This window comes from Tursiops truncatus, chromosome 13 (assembly GCF_011762595.2).
Source record: "Tursiops truncatus isolate mTurTru1 chromosome 13, mTurTru1.mat.Y, whole genome shotgun sequence".
NCBI classification, from domain to species: domain Eukaryota; kingdom Metazoa; phylum Chordata; class Mammalia; order Artiodactyla; family Delphinidae; genus Tursiops; species Tursiops truncatus.
Genome location: NC_047046.1, coordinates 83206390 through 83229490, shown reverse-complemented (window position 1 = coordinate 83229490; position 23101 = coordinate 83206390). Strand labels below are relative to the sequence as shown.

Here is a 23101-nt window from a genome sequence, read left to right as displayed (position 1 = left end):
ATAAGGAATAGAGGTGGAGAAAGAGGGGGTTAAAGGAAAAATAATGTGTTCCATTTGGTGTTTATGGAGGTGTCTCATGAAGAGATTGGATGTGTGGTCTTCAGTTCAGTGGATAGCTCTGGGATAAAAATATATATTTATAGGTGATAAATATAGTGCTTGCAGTTGAGGCTGCGAGTATGAATAAAATTACCCAAAGCGTATTTGGAGCACTATAACTCTTTTGGAAAATCCAGATGCTTGGGTCTGCCTCCAGGAATTCTGATTCAATTGGGCTTAGACGGAGCTGCAAACATTATTATATTATAATCTCTTTCCATTGGGATGCTAGTGGCATCCAGAACCCTGGTCTAGAGAGAGAGGAAAGAAGACATAGAATAGATTTCTGGAAAATGACATGTAAGGGAGGGCAGAGTAAGGAGAAAGTCAACACGGACTGTGAAGGAAAAGCCAGAGAATACCAGGATCCTATTTTTTTTTGTACGTCTCTAATTTTCAAGTAATCGTGTATCTCAACTCTATATACATTTTGATACCCACGCATGCAAGGCTTTAGTTTCAAAGCCGTTCAAGGGTGATATTCAATATATATTTAAGAACTGGTGTGGGGGGACAGTAGTCATTCCGAATGATTGCTGACCACGTGGGAAGCAGGGCCTGCCATGGCAGGACTTAACTTTCAAGTTTCTGGAGGGGACTGGTCTTTAAAGAGCATCAAGTGGCTAGAAAGCAACTGAAGGACTCAAGACAGCAGTTTACTAACTAGGATCAACGTGTGGCTATTTCAACAGCTGTAATGGCTATTCTGGGGGTACTCTGGCTGAGTATCAGCCTGGAATGCCAGAACCTTGAACAGTTTTGACCATGACAAGGGAAGAATGGAAGGGCACTAGCAAATGCATCCATGTGGAGGTTTATGGAGCAGTTCACCCTATCAGGCTCTTCCATGGTTATTTAAAGAGCTGTAAACACGTTTATGAAGATAAATTCATTTATAATTCACCCAACAAAGATTTTTTTTTTGAGAAATTCTCAATGACAAGTATTGTGCATGAATGCTGAAAAAAGAAGGTGAATAGATATGGGTTTTGTCTTTAGTAAGTAGATGTAGAGAGGAGATTTTTTTTTTTTAAGCAAGATTTTCCCACATAAACAGGAGTTGGATTGGAGGTATATATGTACTCAAGAAAGTGGGAAAACACACGAAAGCCTAAAAGAGCATGCTGTTTTAGAAAACATGATATGCCTAGAGTGGCCTGAACGTAGGCTGTATGTGAGGTGAAAAGACCCTGGCAGGGTGAGTTGTTGGATACTTCTAAGAAACCTATACGTCAAGTGAATTGATCATTTTCCTATAGCTGATAGAGAGTTGCTGAATAAGTTTAAACCTGAGAATGACATGATAATATTTGCGTTCTAGGAAAATTACTCTTAATATCCCTCCACACACACTTCAATCTAATCAACACATCTAATTGGGACTATTTGAATGGGGTAACTCCATGCTGAACAGTTCTCAAGTTTCTGACCTTAAAACTGGATTCTCCTGAAGATGTGGGAAAAGTGACAGAGAGATGCCTCTCTACTTTTTAAACCTGAGTCAGCAGGTTTCCACAAAACTACTGTGATTTGTTCATTCTGTGTTAGATATTGAAGTGGTCATTTTATATCAGATAATATTTTGTGCAACATCATCAGTTTTAAGAAGCATCTCTTAGACATCATTATGGAAGTATTATCTCTTAGGATGCTAAGAATAACAAAGTTGCTTAGCGTTTCTATGCCTATCACAGTCAAAATTTGATAGGAGTTATACAGATAAAATCTGAAGTAGAATCAGAGAAACCGAACTACGGATTTAAAAAGAACCTTCTAGGGCTTCCCTAGTGGTGCAGTGGTTGAGAGTCCGCCTGCCGATGCAGGGGACACGGGTTCGTGCCCCGGTCCGGGAAGATCCCACATGCCGCAGAGGGGCTGGGCCCGTGAGCCATGGCCTCTGAGCCTGCGCGTTCAGAGCCTGCGCGTCAGGAGCCTGCGCGTCAGGAGCCTGTGCTCTGCAACGGGAGAGGCCACGACAGTGAGAGGCCCGCGTACCGCAAAAAAAAAAAAAACAAAAAGGACCTTCTAGACATAATCTTTCTTTTTTTTTTTTCCAGCTGCCCCAAGACAGTGCATTGAACTTTATTTTGATGAAAAGTACTCTATCGAACCTTCCTGGGAGTGCAAATTTGATCATATTGAAGTTCGAGATGGACCTTTTGGATTTTCTCCAATAATTGGACGTTTCTGTGGACAACAAAATCCGCCTGTAATAAAATCCAGTGGAAGATTTCTATGGATTAAATTTTTTGCTGATGGAGAGCTGGAATCTATGGGATTTTCAGCTCGATACAATTTCACGCCTGGTAAGTGGGGGCTTGTTTTTTTCCCTATATCTTTTCCTTCCTTGATTTTCTATCTTCATACTATAAGAACTTTTGTAAGACAACTTTATAATTTCCAAAGAGTTTCCCAGTTCTACTTAAAACCAAACCTACAATACTTTCTCTTTTCATTTCATTAATTCTGAAAGGAAAATAATTTTTCTTTAAAATTTAGCCTACACTAGAGGTACAGCATAGTGACTCAGGGGTCTACATGGTCATCAGCAGCACAGTTAATTAGTTGGACTTCTGTTACGCTGAAACGTGTAATTTGAGAGGCCGTCTGTAATAGAGAAACTAATTATGCATTGAATCCCAATAAACTTGAAAAGGCAATTGCAATATTGTAAAATGTATCCATCAAAATGATCTTTGGAGAACTCAAATAAAAAATTCATTTGTTCTGAAAATTATAATTTTTTTAAAAATTATAATTTTTAAAGCAAATGGGTCTTAGTATAAAGCAGTCAGTCTAATCTCTTTTCAGAAATGCAAATTCCGAAGAGTTGTGGTAAAAGGAAAAGTGAGCCCCGTTGCAGCCAAACACCCCTTTGCAAGGTCTGGCATGCATTAGCTGTTATATATAATTATCTATTCTATGTCAGTTTTCCTTTTAACCTGTTGATATTAAAAAGGGTCTGTGATGTTGACTGGCTCACTTTATGATGAGTTATCATTTAATATAATAAAAATTGGTTATATTTTTAAACTGCAAGAACATCAGGCTGAAGCAATTTGAGATTTGATGAAGTCACTTTTTTTTAATGGAAAAATGACTCAACTTACATAAAGGACATTATTTATTTATAATTACATTTTTTTAAGTTTGTACATATTGTTTTACTCAGGTTATAAAAGACAATACATTAAATTGGAATATATGTAAAATTTGTTCAAGTTTCCATTCCATGTTACAGAGGTAACATCAGAGCAGGGCTATGATGCTCAGTTCAAGCACTAACATTTTTGAAATAATTAATATAAGATTAATGATGACTTTTATTGTGATATTATGGTTTAATATAATAATTAAAATAAGTAAGATATTAACCCTACCATATGCCTTAGCCTTAAACATTAGGAATATTTTTATAATATCTCTAAGAGATTGTGGTTTTTATTATGCTTTGCTAATAATATTGGATTGGTCACAAAAGTCATGGGTATTTGGCATGTGGCAATCAAACCGATTCGATGTGTTCCAGGAAGGTGTAAACACTGAGATTACTTTATTAGTGCTAGAGTTTTCAATGGAAATATATATATATATTTTCTTAACTGCTAATTTTGAGTATAACTAGGCTCTAAAAATAATGGCACATGGTATGATCTAGGCTTTTGTAAGTTATATTTTCACCTTGAGACTGGTGATCATGGGAACAACGTGAGGATCTAAAACTGTAGTTTCATTAGAAATGTAGGGGCAACTAACATACTTTATCGACTTAAGCAATTCTATCCACGTTTCTAGCTCTCCTTGAGATACATAAATGGTGGCGTTCAATCTGATATCCTAGGTTTTCCAAAGCTTCTTTGTTCCCGAGCATTGTTCTTTGCTCCTTGTTTCTTTAGATCCACCTTGCTTCATCTGTAGAAGAAGATTTTATTACCAGGAACATCTGAATCAGAGGAGAATGTGAGGAGATGATTCCATGTAATTAAGAATGAGTTAAGGATAGACTGAGGCTTCTGCTGTCACTCAGAGAAGCTTGAGTGAAGGGTGCCGGGAAACCTACACTTGGCATCCGAGGGGAAAGCAGGACCATAAAAAGGAGTTGTGTAAAACTTCCATGACTGCACAAGTTGACACGCTATGGCCCAAGGACATTGCCTGAGTGGCGCAGTCATCTACAGCTCATTCCATAAAGAGGCAATTGAGGAAGCCACTTAGTTAACGTAGGAGGAACTGGGTAGGGATTAGTGATCATTTAGACAGCGTTTAGGGAATAAGGAGTCAGGTGGGCTTTAGTTTAATTTGGGCTTCATTTTTACTTGGTGGTATGCTTCAAGCGGTGACCTGTGGGAACTGAGAGAGCTCCTCAAGTCAACTTAATCATTTACGTGATAAAGCATTGCTGAGATCTCGAGGGCCCCAGGGTGGGATGCACATTGGAGGAGAGATCTTCCCACCCAGTCACCCCGAGAACTGGACTCCAGCACAGCTGTGAGGAACACTGGTTTTGGAAGCAGACTGGGCTTCCAATTCTAGATTTCTTATTGCTTGCTTGCTGTAAACTCTGGACATGATCCTTCATGTTCTATGCTTCAATATTTTTATTTGTAAAGTAGGGATAATATGGATTACTCACAAGATTGTTTGAAGATTGTTTGATTATCGACCAATGCATATTTATGGATTTCTTCACTTCCTATAAGATCTCAACTGTTGATAGCTATTATTGTATTAATTTGATCATGTGTTCTTTAAAAGTAAAGGAGGCTTGGCATAGTTTATTGGGAGAGCAAGTGTCCCAGACTTTTTAAATTACAACTTCTCTTTCCCTGATTTTTTGGGATGGATATGAAAAACTAATACCACATGATGTCACTTTTCCTTATTAGGTTTAAGTGGGCCTAAGTCTCCACATGAGGCTTATAGTTATTTCTGATAGCAGTCATAAAATATGTTAGCGCAGAAATAGCAGTAGGAAGGCTAGGTGGTCTTTATTATTTTTGAGAATTTACCATAATCTGGGATCTGGATCTTAATTTACAGTCCCAGAAACTTGATGTCAGCACAGTGAGAGTGTACCCACTCTTAGGAATGAATCACATTAACCAATATACATATATACATACATGTGAATGTACACACATATACATACACACATACATGTACATATATGTACACGCATATAAACATACATACTTTTTTTTTTTTTTTGCGGTACGCGGGCCTCTCACTGTTGTGGCCTCTCCCGTTGCGGAGCACAGGTTCCCGGACGCGCAGGCTCAGCAGCCATGGTTCACGGGCCCAGCCACTCCGCGGCATGTGGGATCCTCCCGGACCGGGGCACGAACCCGTGTCCCCTGCATCGGCAGGCGGACTCTCAACCACTGCGCCACCAGGGAAGCCCCTACATACATTTTTAGTAAGAATTCTTAGAATCACACAGCTCAGTATTTCTTGTAAGCGACCATACATGGGCATCAGATTAGAATCAGAACATTGTACAGTGAGTGTGAAATCCAAATATTGAAGCATGTTTAATAGCATCCAGCGAAGGTACATGATGATTCATCTTGATAACATGGACCATTTTTCCCAATGATGCTCTAGGTCCCAAATTGCCATGGGTCAGTACCCCTGTCCAGCCTTCAGCTTCGGCCATGCCTGACTGGGACGCTAATTTGTGTCAACTATTATCTCAAAACTTGTTTCTATCACTTAATATCTGAATATCTTTGACTTCCTTTCTGAGTCAACTTTAAAACATAGCCTTTTAATCCCTTGCTCCTGCGTTCCTAGGAGCTACTTCTGAACTGGTGGTCGCTGAGAACTAGCCAGCTGGAGATCATGTGTGGACTTGGAGGGCAGGAAGGCAGAGCCAGAGAAGATGCCACAGACACACACTTAAAGGGGTTTTCCGTCTTCAGGCACATTTTGATGACTCTGCGGGTTTTATGTTATGGATGTGGTTGTCTGTAGATACTGTGCCATTCCCTGGGTCCACAGTGCAACGGTGAATCACCTAGGAGTATAGTCTAGCATGCACAAGAAGGATCGTGAGACTGAGGAACAGTCAGAGAGAAGTCAGCCTGTCAAACCCCCAGGGCCTGCAGAAATGAAGGACAGTGTGAGGTTCGAAAAAGGGCCAAGGAACCCAGAGCCCTGGTGGGAGCCTGCAGGTGATGCCAGTTGGGAAAACCTCTCTTCTTCCTGTGCAAGCACAGTTGTGTTGTGAGGTCTCCTCAACATACACTCTCCTACTTCCATGAAGAGAAATGTCAGAATCACTGAAAATGTTAAAAGTTACATGATGCAAAATTTGATAACCCACAGATAATTTAACGAGAAAACATGTAGAAGTGTTCATTGCAATAGACTGATACTGTTTTCTCATCTTAATAATGTTTTTCTTAAAAACATTTAAACCAAATGTGTTATAGAAAAATGAATCATGAGAAAATACTTTATAATGAAATTACCTTAATAATACTGGCATAGCATCCACCACACTCATAACGATGATTACTTTAGATGGTGTGGGTGGATGAGAAGGAACTGAAGGGACCAAGAGAGAGATACAGTGAACTTCTATCAGCGTTATCAGTAATGCTTAAATTTTTGAAAAGGATACAACATTGTTTTTGTTACTACTAATGTAAATAAAAGTATTTAAGATAAATCAAAAAAAGAGAACATACCATAGTTGGTAATTTTTAAGTGAATTGCTATTAGAATTTAAAATGTATTTTTAAATGAATTTTTTAATTTGAATGGAAGTTTAGAAGAGGGAATACCATTTCTCCACAATCTACTTTTTTTTTTTTTTTTTACTTACACTGCGAATGCCTTTTCAGTAGAGATTAACTCTTCCCCGTATCCAGCTGCCCCCATGCCTCAATTTTCTTTGTTGATTGAAAATATGAACTAAGGAGAAAACATGTAACTGTATTCGCTGTATCCCCAGTCCAGAGGCATATTATCAAGGACTTTATTAGATATGAAGAAAGAAGAACGTCCAGGATGTTCTACTCTGGGGGAAAGTAACCCTTTCAATCTCTGTAGGAACAAATATCTCTTGTTAGTCTTGTGCTTTCCTTCCTAATGAAGAGATTTTCTCCTCTTCACAGACCTAGAATGTGATGTTTTTGGAATCTTCCTCTTTTGATGTTATTTTTTCTGAACTAGTTTTGTGAAACAAGGTTACACACACCCTACTGGAGAAATTTAATTTAAGGATTATGCCTCAAAGTACCAAATAGGGGAGGTCGAGTTAGGTATTGGCTTGGGAGTGAGTGGAGTTGTTAACTCTGTTGAAATTATTAGGATCTTTGTACTTAGCACCTTTCATCTGAGCAGCCCGAGGTGTTTTAGGGACGTTCTGCCCAACTCCTAGCCTCCTGAGAAACTCCACGCTGATTGACTTCAAAGGCAATGGAAAGGATACACTGCAGTACAGTGATTTAAATGGAGTGTTTTAAAAAGATTTCCATGCATATTAAATGAAATATATTATGTAGGTAAAATATTGTCGTGGACTCGATGTTACTTTAATTATCTAATGCAGTGCTTTTCTTTCTGTCTGAAACGTGAATGCATGTGTGAGTATTAACCATGTTGAAAATTCCTAAATTTTCTTGTCTAGAAAATCAGAGTTCAGATATATGCTTCGGTGAGAAAGAAAAGAAATATTTCACCTGTCTATTGATATCAGTTTTTCAACAACTAAACTTTAATTTGAATTTTGCACTAAAAGATGAAAGAAGTCAAAGAGGTTAATGTTAAATTAAGGACTTTGTCTGATTACTTTATTTTTAACATAGAAATAAAAGGTTGAATACATTTAGGTCAGATAGTATCATATTGTCTTTCTATTGTATTTACACTGTAGACCCCAAATATTCTAACGGCTGTCAAATGGAAAATGTATGAAACAAATTCACATTTCTCGTTGAGGCTTATTTTTCAAGAAATGAAATTAAAAACTTGAGAGTCACGGTAGGGACAAAATTATCAACGTGTAATGGCTACCACAGATATTCGTGTGAGAGCAATTTCATCTATCTATCCTTACTCTCTTCTGCCCAGCCTGTGACTCGGTTGATCTGATGTGTAGAAAAGAGGGCTCAAGGGGAGGGCTGAGGAACAGAGAGAGAGAGAGAGAGAGAGAGAGAGAGAGAGAGAGGGAGGGAGGGAGGGAGAGAATGCTGTTTGGTCTAGGTGGGTGTTCAGGAGAGAAGTTGAGAGTGGGAGAGAAAATTTCCAGGATTAGCTCCCATCTGTACAGAGAATATTGAAAGCAGTGGCAAAGGAGAAGGAAGATTTTTAAAGAAGTTTCCTGTATGGAAAGAATGCCTTCCTTATCTTGTTGTTTCCTGGAAAGGTGGAGCAAAGTGTTTAGGTGTGTTTATATTTATTTAGTGGTTAATTGTTGGACTGCATGTTTTTGAAGATGGTACATTTGAGACTGGACCACGTGGAATCTCAAGTATATTTCCATTGTAGGTGTGTATTTTCTTTTGATCTGAAAGAGACCTTGAAGTTCATCTCATTCAGCCTTTTTATTTTAAAGATAAAGGAGCCAATGATCTAGAGAGAATGTGTTGCCCAGGTTCATGAGCTCTGTGTAGAAGTTAAGTTACTGCTTGTTTATCAGTTACATAACCGCTGTGCTGATACACCTTCTACAAAGGGTAGAGATCATGACTTTAATTACATCACATATTGTAAGTACTTTCAGTTTAGTTATATTAAGAAATTCAATTAAGGGATAATACTGTATCACCCATATTTCACCATTACTGGTGTATGAATTTTAAAATTCACCTTTCCCATGTTGCCTGAAATGCCTATTAATTCACAGTGCTGAAAAAGACAATGACTTGTCTTCCCTCCCTCTACCTCTATTATAAAAATCTGCCTTTTCAGTCCTCCTGAGCTGGAAGTGTATGATTCATTTCCTGTTCTCAAATATCTGCTGTTACTGACCTGCTCAGTTGTATGTAGAATGCTCTCATGACTTGGAACCTGTGACTTACTTGCTGAGTACTCAAGGGAAAAGCTAATTTCTTTCTCCTCGATCTCCCACAATTATTCCTGCTTCCTAACACACGTGTCTCTTTGACTTCTTCTGCGGCCACTTGCTTCCAGTCACCAACACCATCCCTCTCCCCAGGGCTGCTGCGTACAGCTGTCATGTTAAGGACACTAGGTTGAGGGAGAGAGAAGGGCTGATTCCTTTCACATTCAGATGCCCAGGAGCAGACCCATATCCAGAAATGGGTACCATTTACTAATTGCCACAAGGGGGTCTTACGGACTAGCCCTGATCACACACTGATCAATCGTAACATCACCTCTGGACCCAATCACACAGTTGCGCCAACATCCAAGGACCAGCGTCCGCCCTTCACTAAAATTGTCCTAAACATTCAAGAAACAAAATGAAGAAATAATGCATATGTTCTATCTCCATTTTGCATTCCCATGTTTTTTCTAGGTGTCCGTAGTTATCAGCCTTTTTTAGTAAAATCTTCTCCTAGAAAACTCTTAACATTTAACTTATTATTGCATATTCAAGAAGTATGTTTTTCAAATGATAACATCCTACGTATTTTGCCTAAGAAAATATTATAATCTAGGTTTTCCTTTTTTAACATTTTTTCACAATAATTTGCTGATAGTTTGAGGCTTATTATTTTATTTCTGTGCAAAATAAATCAAACAATTATCAGGAAAACAACCCACCGTGTTAGTTTCTTGACCAAAAATGTTTTTTTATATTTTATAACTTGTATGCCATTATAGCTATTGAAGTATAGCTCATGTAACTATTCTTAAAGTGAATTCACAGGATAACTTAATTTTCACTAGGCTGTATATGCCACTTACATGTATTCAACAAATATTTATTGACTTACTATGCTAACACTGTAAAAATACAGTATGTACAAGACATTATCCTCCCTACAATGAGTTCAATTTCTATAAGAAGAGAAAAATCACTTGTAGTAGACAGACTAATGCCCTTCCTCCTTCAAAAAAAAATGTCTATGATCTAATCCCTGGCATCTGTGAATATATTTGGCTACACGACAATGGGAATTGAAGATAGTACGTTGGATTAAGGATGCTAATCAACTTACTTTAAGACAACAACGTTGGATTATCTGGGAGGGCCCAAGGTAATCACGAAAGTCCTTCTGTGTGGAAGAGGGAGGCCAAAAAGTCAGTGTTGGAGTGATGCAATGTGACCAGTACTCATATGGCCATTGTTAGTTTTGAAGATGGAAGGGCCCACGAGCCAAGGGATGTGGGCAGAGCCTCTAGAAGCTGGAAAGGTGAGGAGCGGATGCTCTCCCGGGGCCTCCAGAAAAGGAACAACACTTACAGACACCTTGATTTTAACTCAGCGAGACCCATTTCAGATTTGACATCCAGAACTGTAAGACAATATATTTGTATTGTTTTGATAAACTTGTGATGATTTGTTATAGGAGCAAAAGGAAATTAATATAGCAAGTAAGTCATGTTTAAAATATGTGTTAAGATATGAGAAGTGATGTAAAAAGTAAACAAATGATGTAAGAATTCACCATTGAGACAGAGAGTATAACAATTTGAGTCTATCAATTCAAAATTTTAAAGTAGTTTTGTTCCAGATATAAAATATCCAATGCTCTCAGCTGGACTTTCCTATACATAAATTGATACTCTATTTCTATATGTATGTATGTATCTCTCTCTATATATATATATCTTTTGATTTTATGTAAATGCCATCTTTATGCATAAATATGGCAGAAACCCCAACAAAATAGCAACTTGCGATTCTTTCCAAAGATGTGCATGGGATGCTGGTATTTTTGTTTGTGGCAATAATAGCTATTTGTAGAACCTGGCACTCTTCAAACCTCTGCCTCTTCATGGCATATCTGCCTGATGCCTTTGCTTCAAAAGAGCTATGCTGTCTGTTCCTGCTTGCTCACTTGGCTAGCTTCCCACCGTTCCACAGCTATGCTGACTTGCTTGAAATTCTGCTTCAGTACCTCCTTATGGCATTTTCCCTTTCCAACTAATTGCAGACACCTCACTTCAACCAGACTACCACAAGAATTTCAGAGTGATTATAATATAGTAGGACTATTCACAATCAGCAAGGCGAGTGCCACAAAAGAACTAAACCTGACTCTTTTAAGTGGAAGGACCTACTAGTCATACATATGTCACTTATATTCTGTTGTCTATTGATCATAACCCAAATCAGAAGACGGTTCTATCCCCTTGGAACTTTTCTTCTGAAATTTGCACTTCAAAGCCCCAAGGAATTTCTCTAAGTGATTCAAAGAGAAATGAGATACAGAGATCAGTACTACCTTAAAACATTCCCAGACTCTGTTATGCTTGCTGGTGCAGTCTGAAAGGAAAGTGTATTTCCTTTAGCAGATTTGGCAGGAAAACAAAGTAGAATTTGTAGAACGGTCAGTGGCTGTGCTGATGAACTAGGAAAGCAGAGATGGGGGTTGTATGGGAATGGTAGGTAAAGTCTGAAATAGAGGGTTTCCCTGGGCATGAAAATGAACCAGGCTTGCAGAGATCTGCTGTCGTAGATAATTGTTTAACTGGTGAAAAAATTATTCTTAGCTATTTTTCATGTGTAAATCACTTTCCTTTAATAAGCATTTCCAAATAATATTTACATCTCAATTTTAAATTAAAAGAAGATTATCATTTAAAAATAATACAACCATGCTTATTTTTTGTTGACAGCTGTTGTACCATTTGTATCATTTCCATTCTGTCCATTTCACTTGTTATCCTCTTGGCTCTTCTTGTGTTTCTGTGGCCACCCATCCCTTCTCAGCTCCTCTCGGTACCCTGAGCAGTGGCTGCATACCCCTTTCCTTGACAGCTCATAGGCAATGTGTCTCCCACTAGCTTCTACCTACTGCTTACCACCTTCTATTCACAGGCTGCTGAGTCCCCAGGTTCTACATTATGCCTCCTGACTCTGCCAGCCCCATTTTTTTGGTCTGCTCCCACATTTTCTAGAAAAAAATTCAGATATCATTTCCATCTTAACTATTTTTGAGCCCTTGATATAGGAGAAATGTAGGGATTATATGAATAAATAGGGTGTTCCGTTTCCTGTTCAAAATGTCAGTGTTGGTATTTATGGTCTTTGGGCTACACTTTTCACGTCTAGCTTGAATTGTATATCAGTTTTTCTTCTAACAATACTTACATGCTCCGTTTTAGATCATAAAGTAATCCACAATAAAGCCCAACTTTTTGTTAACTTAAGGCAAATTGGCTCTAAGGTTGTGATTTGGTATGTTTTCTCATTATCTATGGATGGAATGTTCTTTTATGCCTGTGAGGTACCCATGTTCTAGAAAAGTTCCTCATGTTTTCAAGTTATTTTCAATGTAACCTATCTTTCCCCATTAGGGAGAAAATTAATAATTTGAGGCCATAATTTACCATACATAATTAACTGAAAAGAGTTTAGTTTTGGTATTTCCTTTGAAATGTATAGGAGAATGATCATTTCCTTTCAGAGAATATTGGCAGTACGCTAAATCTTTGTTATCGTCTACCTGTATGGGTCTTCAGTTTTTCATTTCTGCATAAACCTATTTTTCTCAGTTTCATGGTTGTCTAATAGTTCCATATTATATGTACGTGTACATATATATGTATACATATATATATAAATATTTTTATTAAACATGGTCAAATATGGTCCATAGTGCTAAATTGTCTAAGTTTTGGCTTGGAAACCTTCTCATTATGTGACTTGTGGCAACCGCAGTTTCCTTAATGTCTTAGAGTTTCAGTTTCCTCGTGAGACCAGCATTTGACACATTATCATTACGGATTTTGCTACCTAACGATAAAGTCAAAATGTTAACATTACTTACCATGTGACATGATATTCCCTGAGATCACATCTAAGCCTCTGATTCATTATTTCATAGATTTATTCAACAACAAGTAAAAGATTATTGACCCATAATTGGTCCAGACTGTACACTAAATGCTGAGATATGAAAATGATTGAGACGCAGAATCTACTCTTGAGGAACTTATCGTGTATTTGAGGACATGAATACTTATACCCGATATAGTGAGTGCCATGGCAAGTACACAGAGCGCTGGCACCTAAAGGATAAGTGGTCACCAGATGTGGCGCGAGATGTTTACCTTAGTGGCATTTGCCTGCACACCCCTCACCGCATCCTCTGGATGGATCATGTGTCCTCCTATGCTCACCCGGCCATAGCTCCATCATGCCCTTGTGACATGCATTATAACACGTCATACCAAACTTCTCAAGGGGAAGGAGCTTTGGTTTATACCTTTAAAATTTCTAGAGCTTCTTCAGTGTCTAGCATTAGCTGATATTTACTGAAATTTATATGAATGAATATCTAAATGAGTTAATGAATGAATGACTGGAGTTAAGTAACCAAAGAAGGTAGAACGAGTGAGATACCAGGTATGGAGCAGTTGGTAAAATGTATAGCAGGTAGTCGAGACCATTTGGAAAGTACATGTGTGGCTTTGAAAGGAGAGAAGTTGAGGTGAGACTGGTTCAGATAATGAATGGTTTTGTAAGCAATGGTGATGATACATAATTGTAGGTGAAGTGGGAGATATACTAATATTTTAAATTGAATTGCAATTTTTGAGACCTTTATTGCAGGCCTGTGATTTATCAGAATGTGGAGGATGGATTGAGTCAAGAGAGAATAGAAGCACAGGAAACAAAGATAAACAGTTAAAACAATGCAGGTAAGAAACTGTAAGAACCAAGATGAGAGTAGCATGTGCAGCAATGTAGTGAAAGAAAAAAATTGGAATCAGTGAGATTTAGTGACCCATTAGATGTGCATGTTGAGAAAGAAAAGTAGAAATGACTGAAGTTTCCATCCTTAATGATTTGGTGATTATGTCATAACTTCTGTTGGAGAATAAAAGGATAGAAAATGCTATGTTTGTTTTTAAAGATGTCGAAAGAGAAATACCAGTGTGGTGTCTTTGTGGGCACATTGCAAAGGCTGTTAGCAATTTAGAGCTGACGCACAGAAGAGCAGCCCGGGAAGGTTAAGAAGTGAGCTAATTAGAGGACTAAGCACAAAACCCCAACTAATTATGACATCCAAAAATTAAAATAGAACATTATATGAGTTTGCGCTAATACTCTTGTCTAAGTAAGTTAGAATACAAAATTATATATTTTGGGATTTTACATTTTATTTGGTCTTAGCTTCTTCTTTTTGGACAATTTTAGCCAGTAATCAATTGGCTTCAGTTTTTCTTTGAGTATAGGTGAACTTTAGCAATGCATTTTGTTCTTTGAAATAAGGGAAGAGTATTTCTTCTGTCTCATGCTTGGAGTCTTCCAATGGTTAGGGACCTTTTCCTGAATTATGGAGAGACCTACTTCCCTGAGACTGGTTACGAAGGATGAGCTTCCCTGGGCTATTTTGAAAGGTGCAAGGGTAGATGTGAGCTGTACTGCATATTAAATGACAGATCATTTAATAGTATTTTCATTTCCTTTCTGTAGGACTTTGCCATGCTCCCTTTTAGGAATGATGTCATTTATTTATACTTACTTTTGAATACATAATATCTCAATTATCAGGATGATTTCAAGTGTCCCGCAAGATCTGAAGAAATACATTTTGTTTAATTTAATGAATAGGCCAGGGGTGGGAGGGAGAAAAGAAAAGAGTTACTTTTCTCTATTCACTATTTCCTTGTCATTCAGACCGTATTTACTACTTTATCTGTTGCTTGGTTCTATTGGATTTATGCTAATTGCAATTGCAAGCTATGATATTGTAAAACAGCAATGGTCTTCACTCTTGACTACAATTAAGATGGCAGGGATACGAAAGGGGAAATAATTTTGGAAAATAAAAATTAAATATATCCTACATATTTATAAAAAATAATTGCTTATCAAAAGTATTTGGATTGTTTATTAGATAAAACATCTTCCAATTTTCTTAATGAAATTGTCCAGCAGAAAAATACGTGATAAATGCAGTCATTCAAAATTAATTTAAATGAAATAATAGTATGATTAGGCAGTGATTCTTGCTTTCTACAATCTGATTATAAGATATTCATCGAAATAAAACTAATCAATTGTTGAGTTCTTATTATAAGCCAGGGGTTGTTACATGACCCTGGATTCATTTGATTTTTATAGCCCACCTATGAGGTATTGTATCATTGCAATTCTTGTTTTGAATTTTTGAAAAGAAATATTTAAAATGTTTAAATATTGTGCTCAACGTCATCTCCCTAGCAAAGCTGAGATTTGAACACAAGAAATGTATATATTTAGGTATTATGCCCTGCTGTCAACAAATGTCTATTTGCTTCAGGGCTAAACTTCTCAAAACATTGACCATTTTTCACCCTTTGTGATTTTACTGTGGGGCATTGAGGTGTTTTCAGTGATCCTAGAATTTATCCTTTTTGTATATTTTACCATCTTTCAGACAACAGCAACATTTGTCCCTGTAATAAGCAAAAAAAAAAAAATTTTCCTTGGATTTTTAAAACCATAATTACAATATATTACTTTGATCATTGGCTTCACCATCATATAAATCACCAATATTAGTAACCAATAATAAAAATAATATGACATCATTTATATCTTATGAATCAACTTTAAACCCATACAACTGATATTTATATTTGTGAAGTACATTATAATATGCACTTGCCATAGAAAATAATTAGTCCATTCAATATATGTTGTCAACTAGTTTTAAAAAGGTGAATAACAATTTCAGATGCTGAAATAATAATGGACGACTTCATTTTGAATATTTCCTCCCATAAGTGTACTACTTTATATTTCTGTGTCCTTTTTTTAAAAACTACTTTTTAAACAATTTCAAACTTAAAGAAAAGTTGCAAGTACAGTGAACATATCTTCCCACCCTCTTACAAACCTTTTCAGAATGCATTTTGTTTTAGTTAAAAAATAGTGTCAATTAGCTTACCTGTTCACTAAATTTCAGAAATAACTTAATATATTTCCACCACACTTTCTTGACCATGAGTGTCAACATGATACAACCCCTAGTTTTAGTTGGTGGTGACAGGTGAGAGTGTCATGCAACACAGTAAAAAGAACACAGCTTTGGAGTCAGCCAGGCTGAAGCTAAGACTTTGCATCTGGGAACTCTGGCAACATAGTGGCCAAAAAGACACAGATTTGTGAAGTAAGGTGAACCTTAGTCAAGCTGCACTTAGGAGACTGTCCAGCTATTAACTAAAACATAACAATCAGCCTTTCTGATCTCATTTGCCCTCTGCCAAGTGATTGTTACATTGACTGTTTGATCCAGTTTTGCAAGGATTAAGTAAGATCATAATGTGTGTAACCTGTTTGGTAGGATCCTTTGCACCGTCTTCTCCCACCTTGGGCCTGCTTATGGACGGTTAGAAAATATTCTGTCCCACCTACTAGAACCACAAATATAATAACAAAGTCATGGATCCATAGTGCAGATTTTACTGACGGTTTCTTGTGGAGCTGGGTTAGGTAATTACTTCAAATATCAAAAAAGCACATTTTTTAAGTATTTATTTTAAGTATTTGCTTTCCCTCCAAATATTCTCTTCCTCCCCTAACCTCAAATGCTTCTCAGTCTTTCCATAAGCCTGGCTTCAACCTTGGGCTCCCAAATCCCTTTTCTCCAGCTCCTTGATGACCAAGCACCAGCTAGAAGAAGAGCTGTCACCAAAAGAGAAGCCTGCCAAGAACTCTCCCCCAAATTTATGCTGCTGGTAGTGGTGAGGAAGGGGCTCCCTCCTTTGGAAGATATTTAGTACGGTGCCCGGGACTATAGGGGTTCGTGGGCACTCTACAAAAGGTAGCTAATGGCTTTATATTCAACTATTATGCTAGTCACCATTCATCTGCTCTACCTAGTGACTACCAAGTTTTTCATTAGTCTCTTGCTGTGGTCATTTCTACTGTCAATCATTCTACCCTGAATCCCTAGAACAAACACTGATCTCACTAGAAATTTTACCTTCCCTTAAATTTACATGAGCCATAATCTTATACCTAGATTATTTGTTAAATCCCAGAGCATGATTTCCAAAAAAACTCTTTTTTTTTTTTCCTTTACCCCTGAACATGCTGCTGGAGAAAACTCAATTATTTTATGGAGTTATATACTTGTGGACATGTTCTCTAGGCCACTAACAGACTTTCTGAGGTCTTTATACATCATCTTCAATAATCGTGTGCCTATTGCTTGTATCACTGAAAGAATAATCCTTGAAATATGAAATGTTTGGCATGCAACGTTTGTTTGTTGGGATGTTTGTTTTCTTTTAGTTAGCACTCTGATAAGATGTATGATGGCTTCTAGATGTAGGGCCAATAACTGCTACATGTAGTAATTGGACGTTACTAAACCAAAGATTCATACTTCGGAGTTATTCTAGCTTCCTGTGGGAATGAAAGTCTCATTGGTCCGGGCTAAAGTGGAGACAGGGAATTGTGTGCAGCTCATTCATATCTTCCCTTTTTGTACTTTCCTACTTCTTCTTACAGTGCTTCCTTCCCCTCATCTGTTTTCAGTGTTCACCTTAGAATCTTATTTGCTGTCTCTTTCATGCAGATATTTATTCTGAGTTAGTGTCCTGGCTGGAGAATGGCCCTATAAACCAACCTCTACTGATGAGGAATAGTATCTGATGAGGAATTTTATTCACTCCAGTCAGAGCAATCTGCATTTTAAATGGTGACTTACAAGGACTGAAAAAATATGCTGGTCTCAAAGGAATGAAACATGGAGATTATACTTCTAGGCAATGGGACAGAGTATGGAGAGATAGAAACGGCTTCTGACTGTGGGAGCATTGCAGAATCCTTACCCCTGGATTCCATGCGTTCATTAACCACATGTTTACCGAGCACCTGCTACGTGTAGGCACTGGAAATACAGACACAGAGACTGTTCCTGTCCTCCGGGGGCAGGAGACTAACAGACAAATGTAATTGTGGTACATATAAAGGGCTAAGGCTGAATTAAAAGCAGGAGCAACTTAATAATAACTTTTCTTGCTTGACTATTAGAGCCTCAGACAAAAATTAGCCTTTTCCCTCTTTTGTATTCTTTCAATGTGGACAGGATCTCTCTATGTACACTGTCTCTATATCTTAGGGAGAGTCTATACTTTTTTGTGACAAGAATTAAAAGAACTAGGCAGTTTAAAGGCATTTGGGGTGTTCTACCAAACTGAGAGAAAGTTATTTCACCTTCAAGGCACTTAAACACAGCACCGTGTTCCATGACCCTGGATTTAGAACGGGGCCATGTGACCTTGGGCAAGTCCTTCACCCCTTTAGGTTTCCATTTGCTCATTCATAAAAGGGGTGTGTAGAACTTGCTGTCATCCAGTACTGTTGGAGCTCTAGCATGCTAAAATTGTAGAATCATTCACTATCTCGTTAAACGTGGTTTTAGAAACAATGATCACTTGATTTTTCAAAACAAATTTGTGTTGTTTTCCATGTTCCCCTGTTTTATAGATGAGCAATTTGAACTTTGGAGCATGTCTTAGTCAGTTTGGGCTGCTGTAACAAAATATCATAGACTGAGTGGCTTATAAGCAACAGACCTTTATTTCTCACAATTCTGGAGGTTGCAAGTCCAATGCAGTACTTCCTAAGAAAACTAAATTGATAAACTAAATGCAGTCATAGATATCTTCACAGTAAGGAAGAACAATATTTTGACAATTTTTACTTTGCTGACTAATGCAAAGATTGTTTAATCTTAAACTCAAGCCATGGATATTCCTTCATTTACCTTATTGCACTTTCTCTGGAAATCCAATTCCATAGAGAACTACTTACTAGGGATCCCCCAGATGTACGCTAGCTCTTATATTTATGATGTTCAAACTTGAACTTATTAATGCCACACTCCAAATGAACACCACACACTGAAAATTCTCCCAAGCTTATGTCTTTTCCTTTGTTCTCTTTGTTGTTATTCAAGAGTACCGTGGTTCACCCAGAAATTCAAATCCAAATTATATGAACCATGTTTAATTTTCTTTTTCCTACTCCCTAAGTTCTCATCACTCACCAAGTTCTTATGAATCTATATCCTAACGGTTCTCCTATGCTTTTCATCTTCTCCATTCCCACTCACATTATGTTTGTTCTGGCCCTCAGTATGCCTCATCTGGCCAAGTGTAATATCCTGTGTCCTTTTATTCAGACACATTTCCCCCGTCTCTCTAACCCACTCTTGCCAGAGTTATATGAGAGAATTCTAATTGTAGCCATCTCCTGATGAAAACCATTCAGCAGCTTAGTATACCATTTCTTATCATGACATTCATGGGCCTTAACAATCTGTCCAGGTTTCCTCCACCATTCTTTGTGACTCAAGTCCTCCATTCACAAAAAACTATTTGCGGTTACAGTCTTCTGTGCTTCTGCACGTCTCTCCTGCCTAGACTGTCTTTCTCAACTCCTTCATCTATGTGTGGCACTTAGTAATCAAGTATGTATTGTGTACTCGTTCTGAGTCAGTTTCCACCGTACTGGGCACTGAGATGCACTGATGATCCAGACAAGTACACTTCTTCGTCTTAAAGATACTAAATATCTGGTTATAGATTTTAAATAACGTATTTTAAATGATTCGTTACAACAAGTCCTGGAACCAGTCCTCCATGGATACCTAGGGATGACTCTATGTATATCCCTCTCTTTTTGCTCTTTCGCATTGCATTGTAATGAACTATTTACGTAGTTTTTCTCTCACTGAACTGTGAGATTCCTAAGGAAGTAACTGTGAGTCATACTTGTGTTCCAAACATTAGCCATAGTATCAACATATGGAAGAATATCTTCGAGTGTTTCCTTCTTCTCACCCATGTATTTCTCAACCCACTCCTATTTTTACGTGCATGTCCCAGTGTCCTCTTCAAATTCAAGAATATCAATATTTCCTTCCCAGAAAATGATGTTTTCCTTTCGTATTTCATGTTTGGGGTAATGGTGTCCCCAGTGCCTTGTCCTCCAAACAACAAGCTGTGCAGTTATTCACCATGCTTCCCCCTTATTTAACCTCCACATGCTTCAGAAATGCTTTCTGATTTTTTCTTGAATCTTTGCCGTACCTTCCTACCTCAGCACTGACTTCAGGCCCTCCTAATTTCTTATCTGAGTTGCTACAACAGAGTTTTAACTTGTGTTCCTACTTCAGAATTGTCCCTCCCATAATACCCAAACATCGACTAGAGCAGGCTTTCTAAAATTCACAGCTGCTCATGATACTGGCCTAATTAATCCCCTCTAGTGGTGGCTCTTTGCCTCCAGAAAAAACTCTAAACTCTTTAGCAGAACACACAGGGTATTTTGTGATCTTGCTTCTCTAGTCTGATGTCTAGATGCTCCAGTGCTCAGGACTCTGATCTAAAGCATCTTGAACCGCACTCAGAGCACCCAATGCACCACTGTGCCACTGAAAACGCTGTCCATCTAGATGGCTCCTCCTCTCAGCCAATGTCAGATGAAGACCACCCTCCTCTGTGAGGTACCTCTTGTGCGTATCCCTACTCTGGCGTTCACGGTCTTTCTATTACAATCCTAGTAGTCACTCCGTCCTCCCTGACTAGCATACTGTGAGTTCTTCAGCCCAGAAATTGTGCCCTAGGATTTAAAAAATCACCAGTGCAGGGGAATTATCATATATTTAACTTATTTTTGCCCAAACAATGTTCCAATAAAAACTCAAGATAGTATTTTATTTCTCCGAGCAATGAGAGATTTGGAGATGATTTCAAGGCCCAAAATAAATACAGAAATGAATGAATTACAAAACATGAATTTTCTCTAGCTCCAACCTCATTATGATCTGAATAAAAATGTTATGAAATTGACCACTAAATTATTTTCATTACTTCTGTGTTTCTCATAAAGAAATTAATATTGTTTAGAGTAGTTGATTAACTTTTCAAAATGTCATATAACTTAAAAGTGGAATTGGAGCTGGGGCCCAAATGTTTTTTTCTGTGTTATATTGTCTAGGATAGACTGTATTTCTGTGGGAATGGTTTGCATTAAATACTAGAGATCTGGCATAAAGTTACAGATCCTTTTAACTGCCATTCTAAGGATTTTGCTACAGCAAAATATAACCTGTGGTTCAAAGGGAAGTAACTCACTTTGGAGAGGTTGGTTAAAATCCCGCTGCATCACTCTGTAGTCATTTGGCCTTTGGTGCCCTTCAGATCTCTCACCTATAAAGTGGGAACAACAACACCGAACTTATTGGGTTACTGAGACTATCTAAAATATAAGGCATGCCGAGTTTTGGGTACACTATATTGAATAGATTGCATAATAAGAATTTATTGCATTTATTATTTTTCTCTAGATTACACATAAACACTTGAATCTTTGGTGAACATTTGAGCAAGAAACATGGTTAGATCTGTCTCCAGGGCAGGAAAAAAATTTTCCAGTGGACACTTTTAGTCATATGCTAAATGCAACCTGCAAATTCCCTGTTTTGACTGAATGGATTCTTTAATTAAATGATTGTTTTGTCTTATTTTTCCCTCTTTTATTTTTACGTATCAAAATCTACTTGCTGGTTTTCAGGGCCATCAAAGAGAAAAAACTAGGGAAGGGAAGTGATAAGATAGTAACTTTTTGTTTTCTCTGAAAAGCTCTTTATCACCTTTTGCCATGTTCTTTTTAGATTACCCACCATTAATTATTAAAAGTACAGCTCTTCCTGCATTTTACCCTGTTGAGAGATAATGTTCTTCTTTCATAAAATGTTTCTCCCTTGAATCTTCCTACCTTGTTGACTTTTCTTTCAATTCCTATAGCATACCCTTCCTAGACTATATCCCCAGATTTGGCGGTAATCTGGGGTAGTTACTTTTTATTGTTGTGTGTTATTCTGAAGGTTTCGTGTTGATATTTAAATATTCCTAGGTAGGTTTTACTTCCCTTGATCTGATTCTGTATCTTATTCAGGGCCTACCGTAGTTCTTTTGAAATCAATGTATACATAATGATTATAGATTGATGACCAGCGAAAAGAAAGTACAATAAATACTTTTAAAATCTTTAAATTAACAACACGTTTCAAATGAACAATGTTCAAACTGTCCAAAAGTATTTCTAACTTTTGCTCATTGTACTTGTTTCAAGTTATCGGCATAATAAACTACACATTAAAAAGTTGAATAAAATAGTATCACTTGCTAGTAAAAATATACCATTATTAAAAACAGCTTTTTATTACACTCCTATATAAGTGAACTATACATATAAACACCAAAGCTATAAAATTTTAAACAGAAAGCTAAATTCCAATAAATGATATTCAGTCTGTTCAGTACTAGCAGCCTATATAAACGTGAGGGCAGCCAGTGGAGTGTATTAGGCTAGTCTAGTCACATATCAGTCCCTTGGATCATGCTAAGAAACCAGAAGATGTTGTGTAACAGAGATTATAAACATCAACTGTCAGATGTTACCTAGGAGCTCAAGAGACAGAATTATAAGCCTTGCAGTATATGGGTTAATCAAAGCCTAAAGAAGGTGACTTGGTGCTTTCTTAATTCGTATGCAATATAATTTAGAAGTGGCTCTTCCTAAAGAATAAATGTAAGTAAATAAAATCCGAAGTGTTTATATTTCCCTGAAAGAAATTTGATCTTTATGAGAGTGATGCAAACTACTCTAATTTCAAACCTGAGACATTAACTATTGCAAGCAATAATGGTTTTCCTAAAAATATGTTGAGTCCTACTGAAATGTGTAGGGTGTTATGAAATACTTTTGTAAGTAAAGTTCAGGGACTACATTTGTATTTTATTTTCTAGCAATTATAAAACATTTTATGTTGCACCAAAATTTAAGAGTAAGCACATGGTAGAGCTAGCAGGAATCATAAAGACATCAACTAGTTCTTCTATCAGT

General features: G+C 37.4%; 1 protein-coding gene across 1 annotated transcript in view; it reads left to right on the top strand.

The window, feature by feature from the left end:
* The window catches only part of NETO1 (neuropilin and tolloid like 1), an 88001-nt gene that overhangs the window by 5077 nt on the left and 59823 nt on the right, over positions 1 to 23101 (top strand). The window contains exon 4 of the mRNA XM_033837957.2: positions 2157 to 2405. Coding sequence (XP_033693848.1) covers positions 2157 to 2405 — 249 coding nt within the window. The remainder of the gene's footprint in view (positions 1 to 2156; positions 2406 to 23101) is intronic.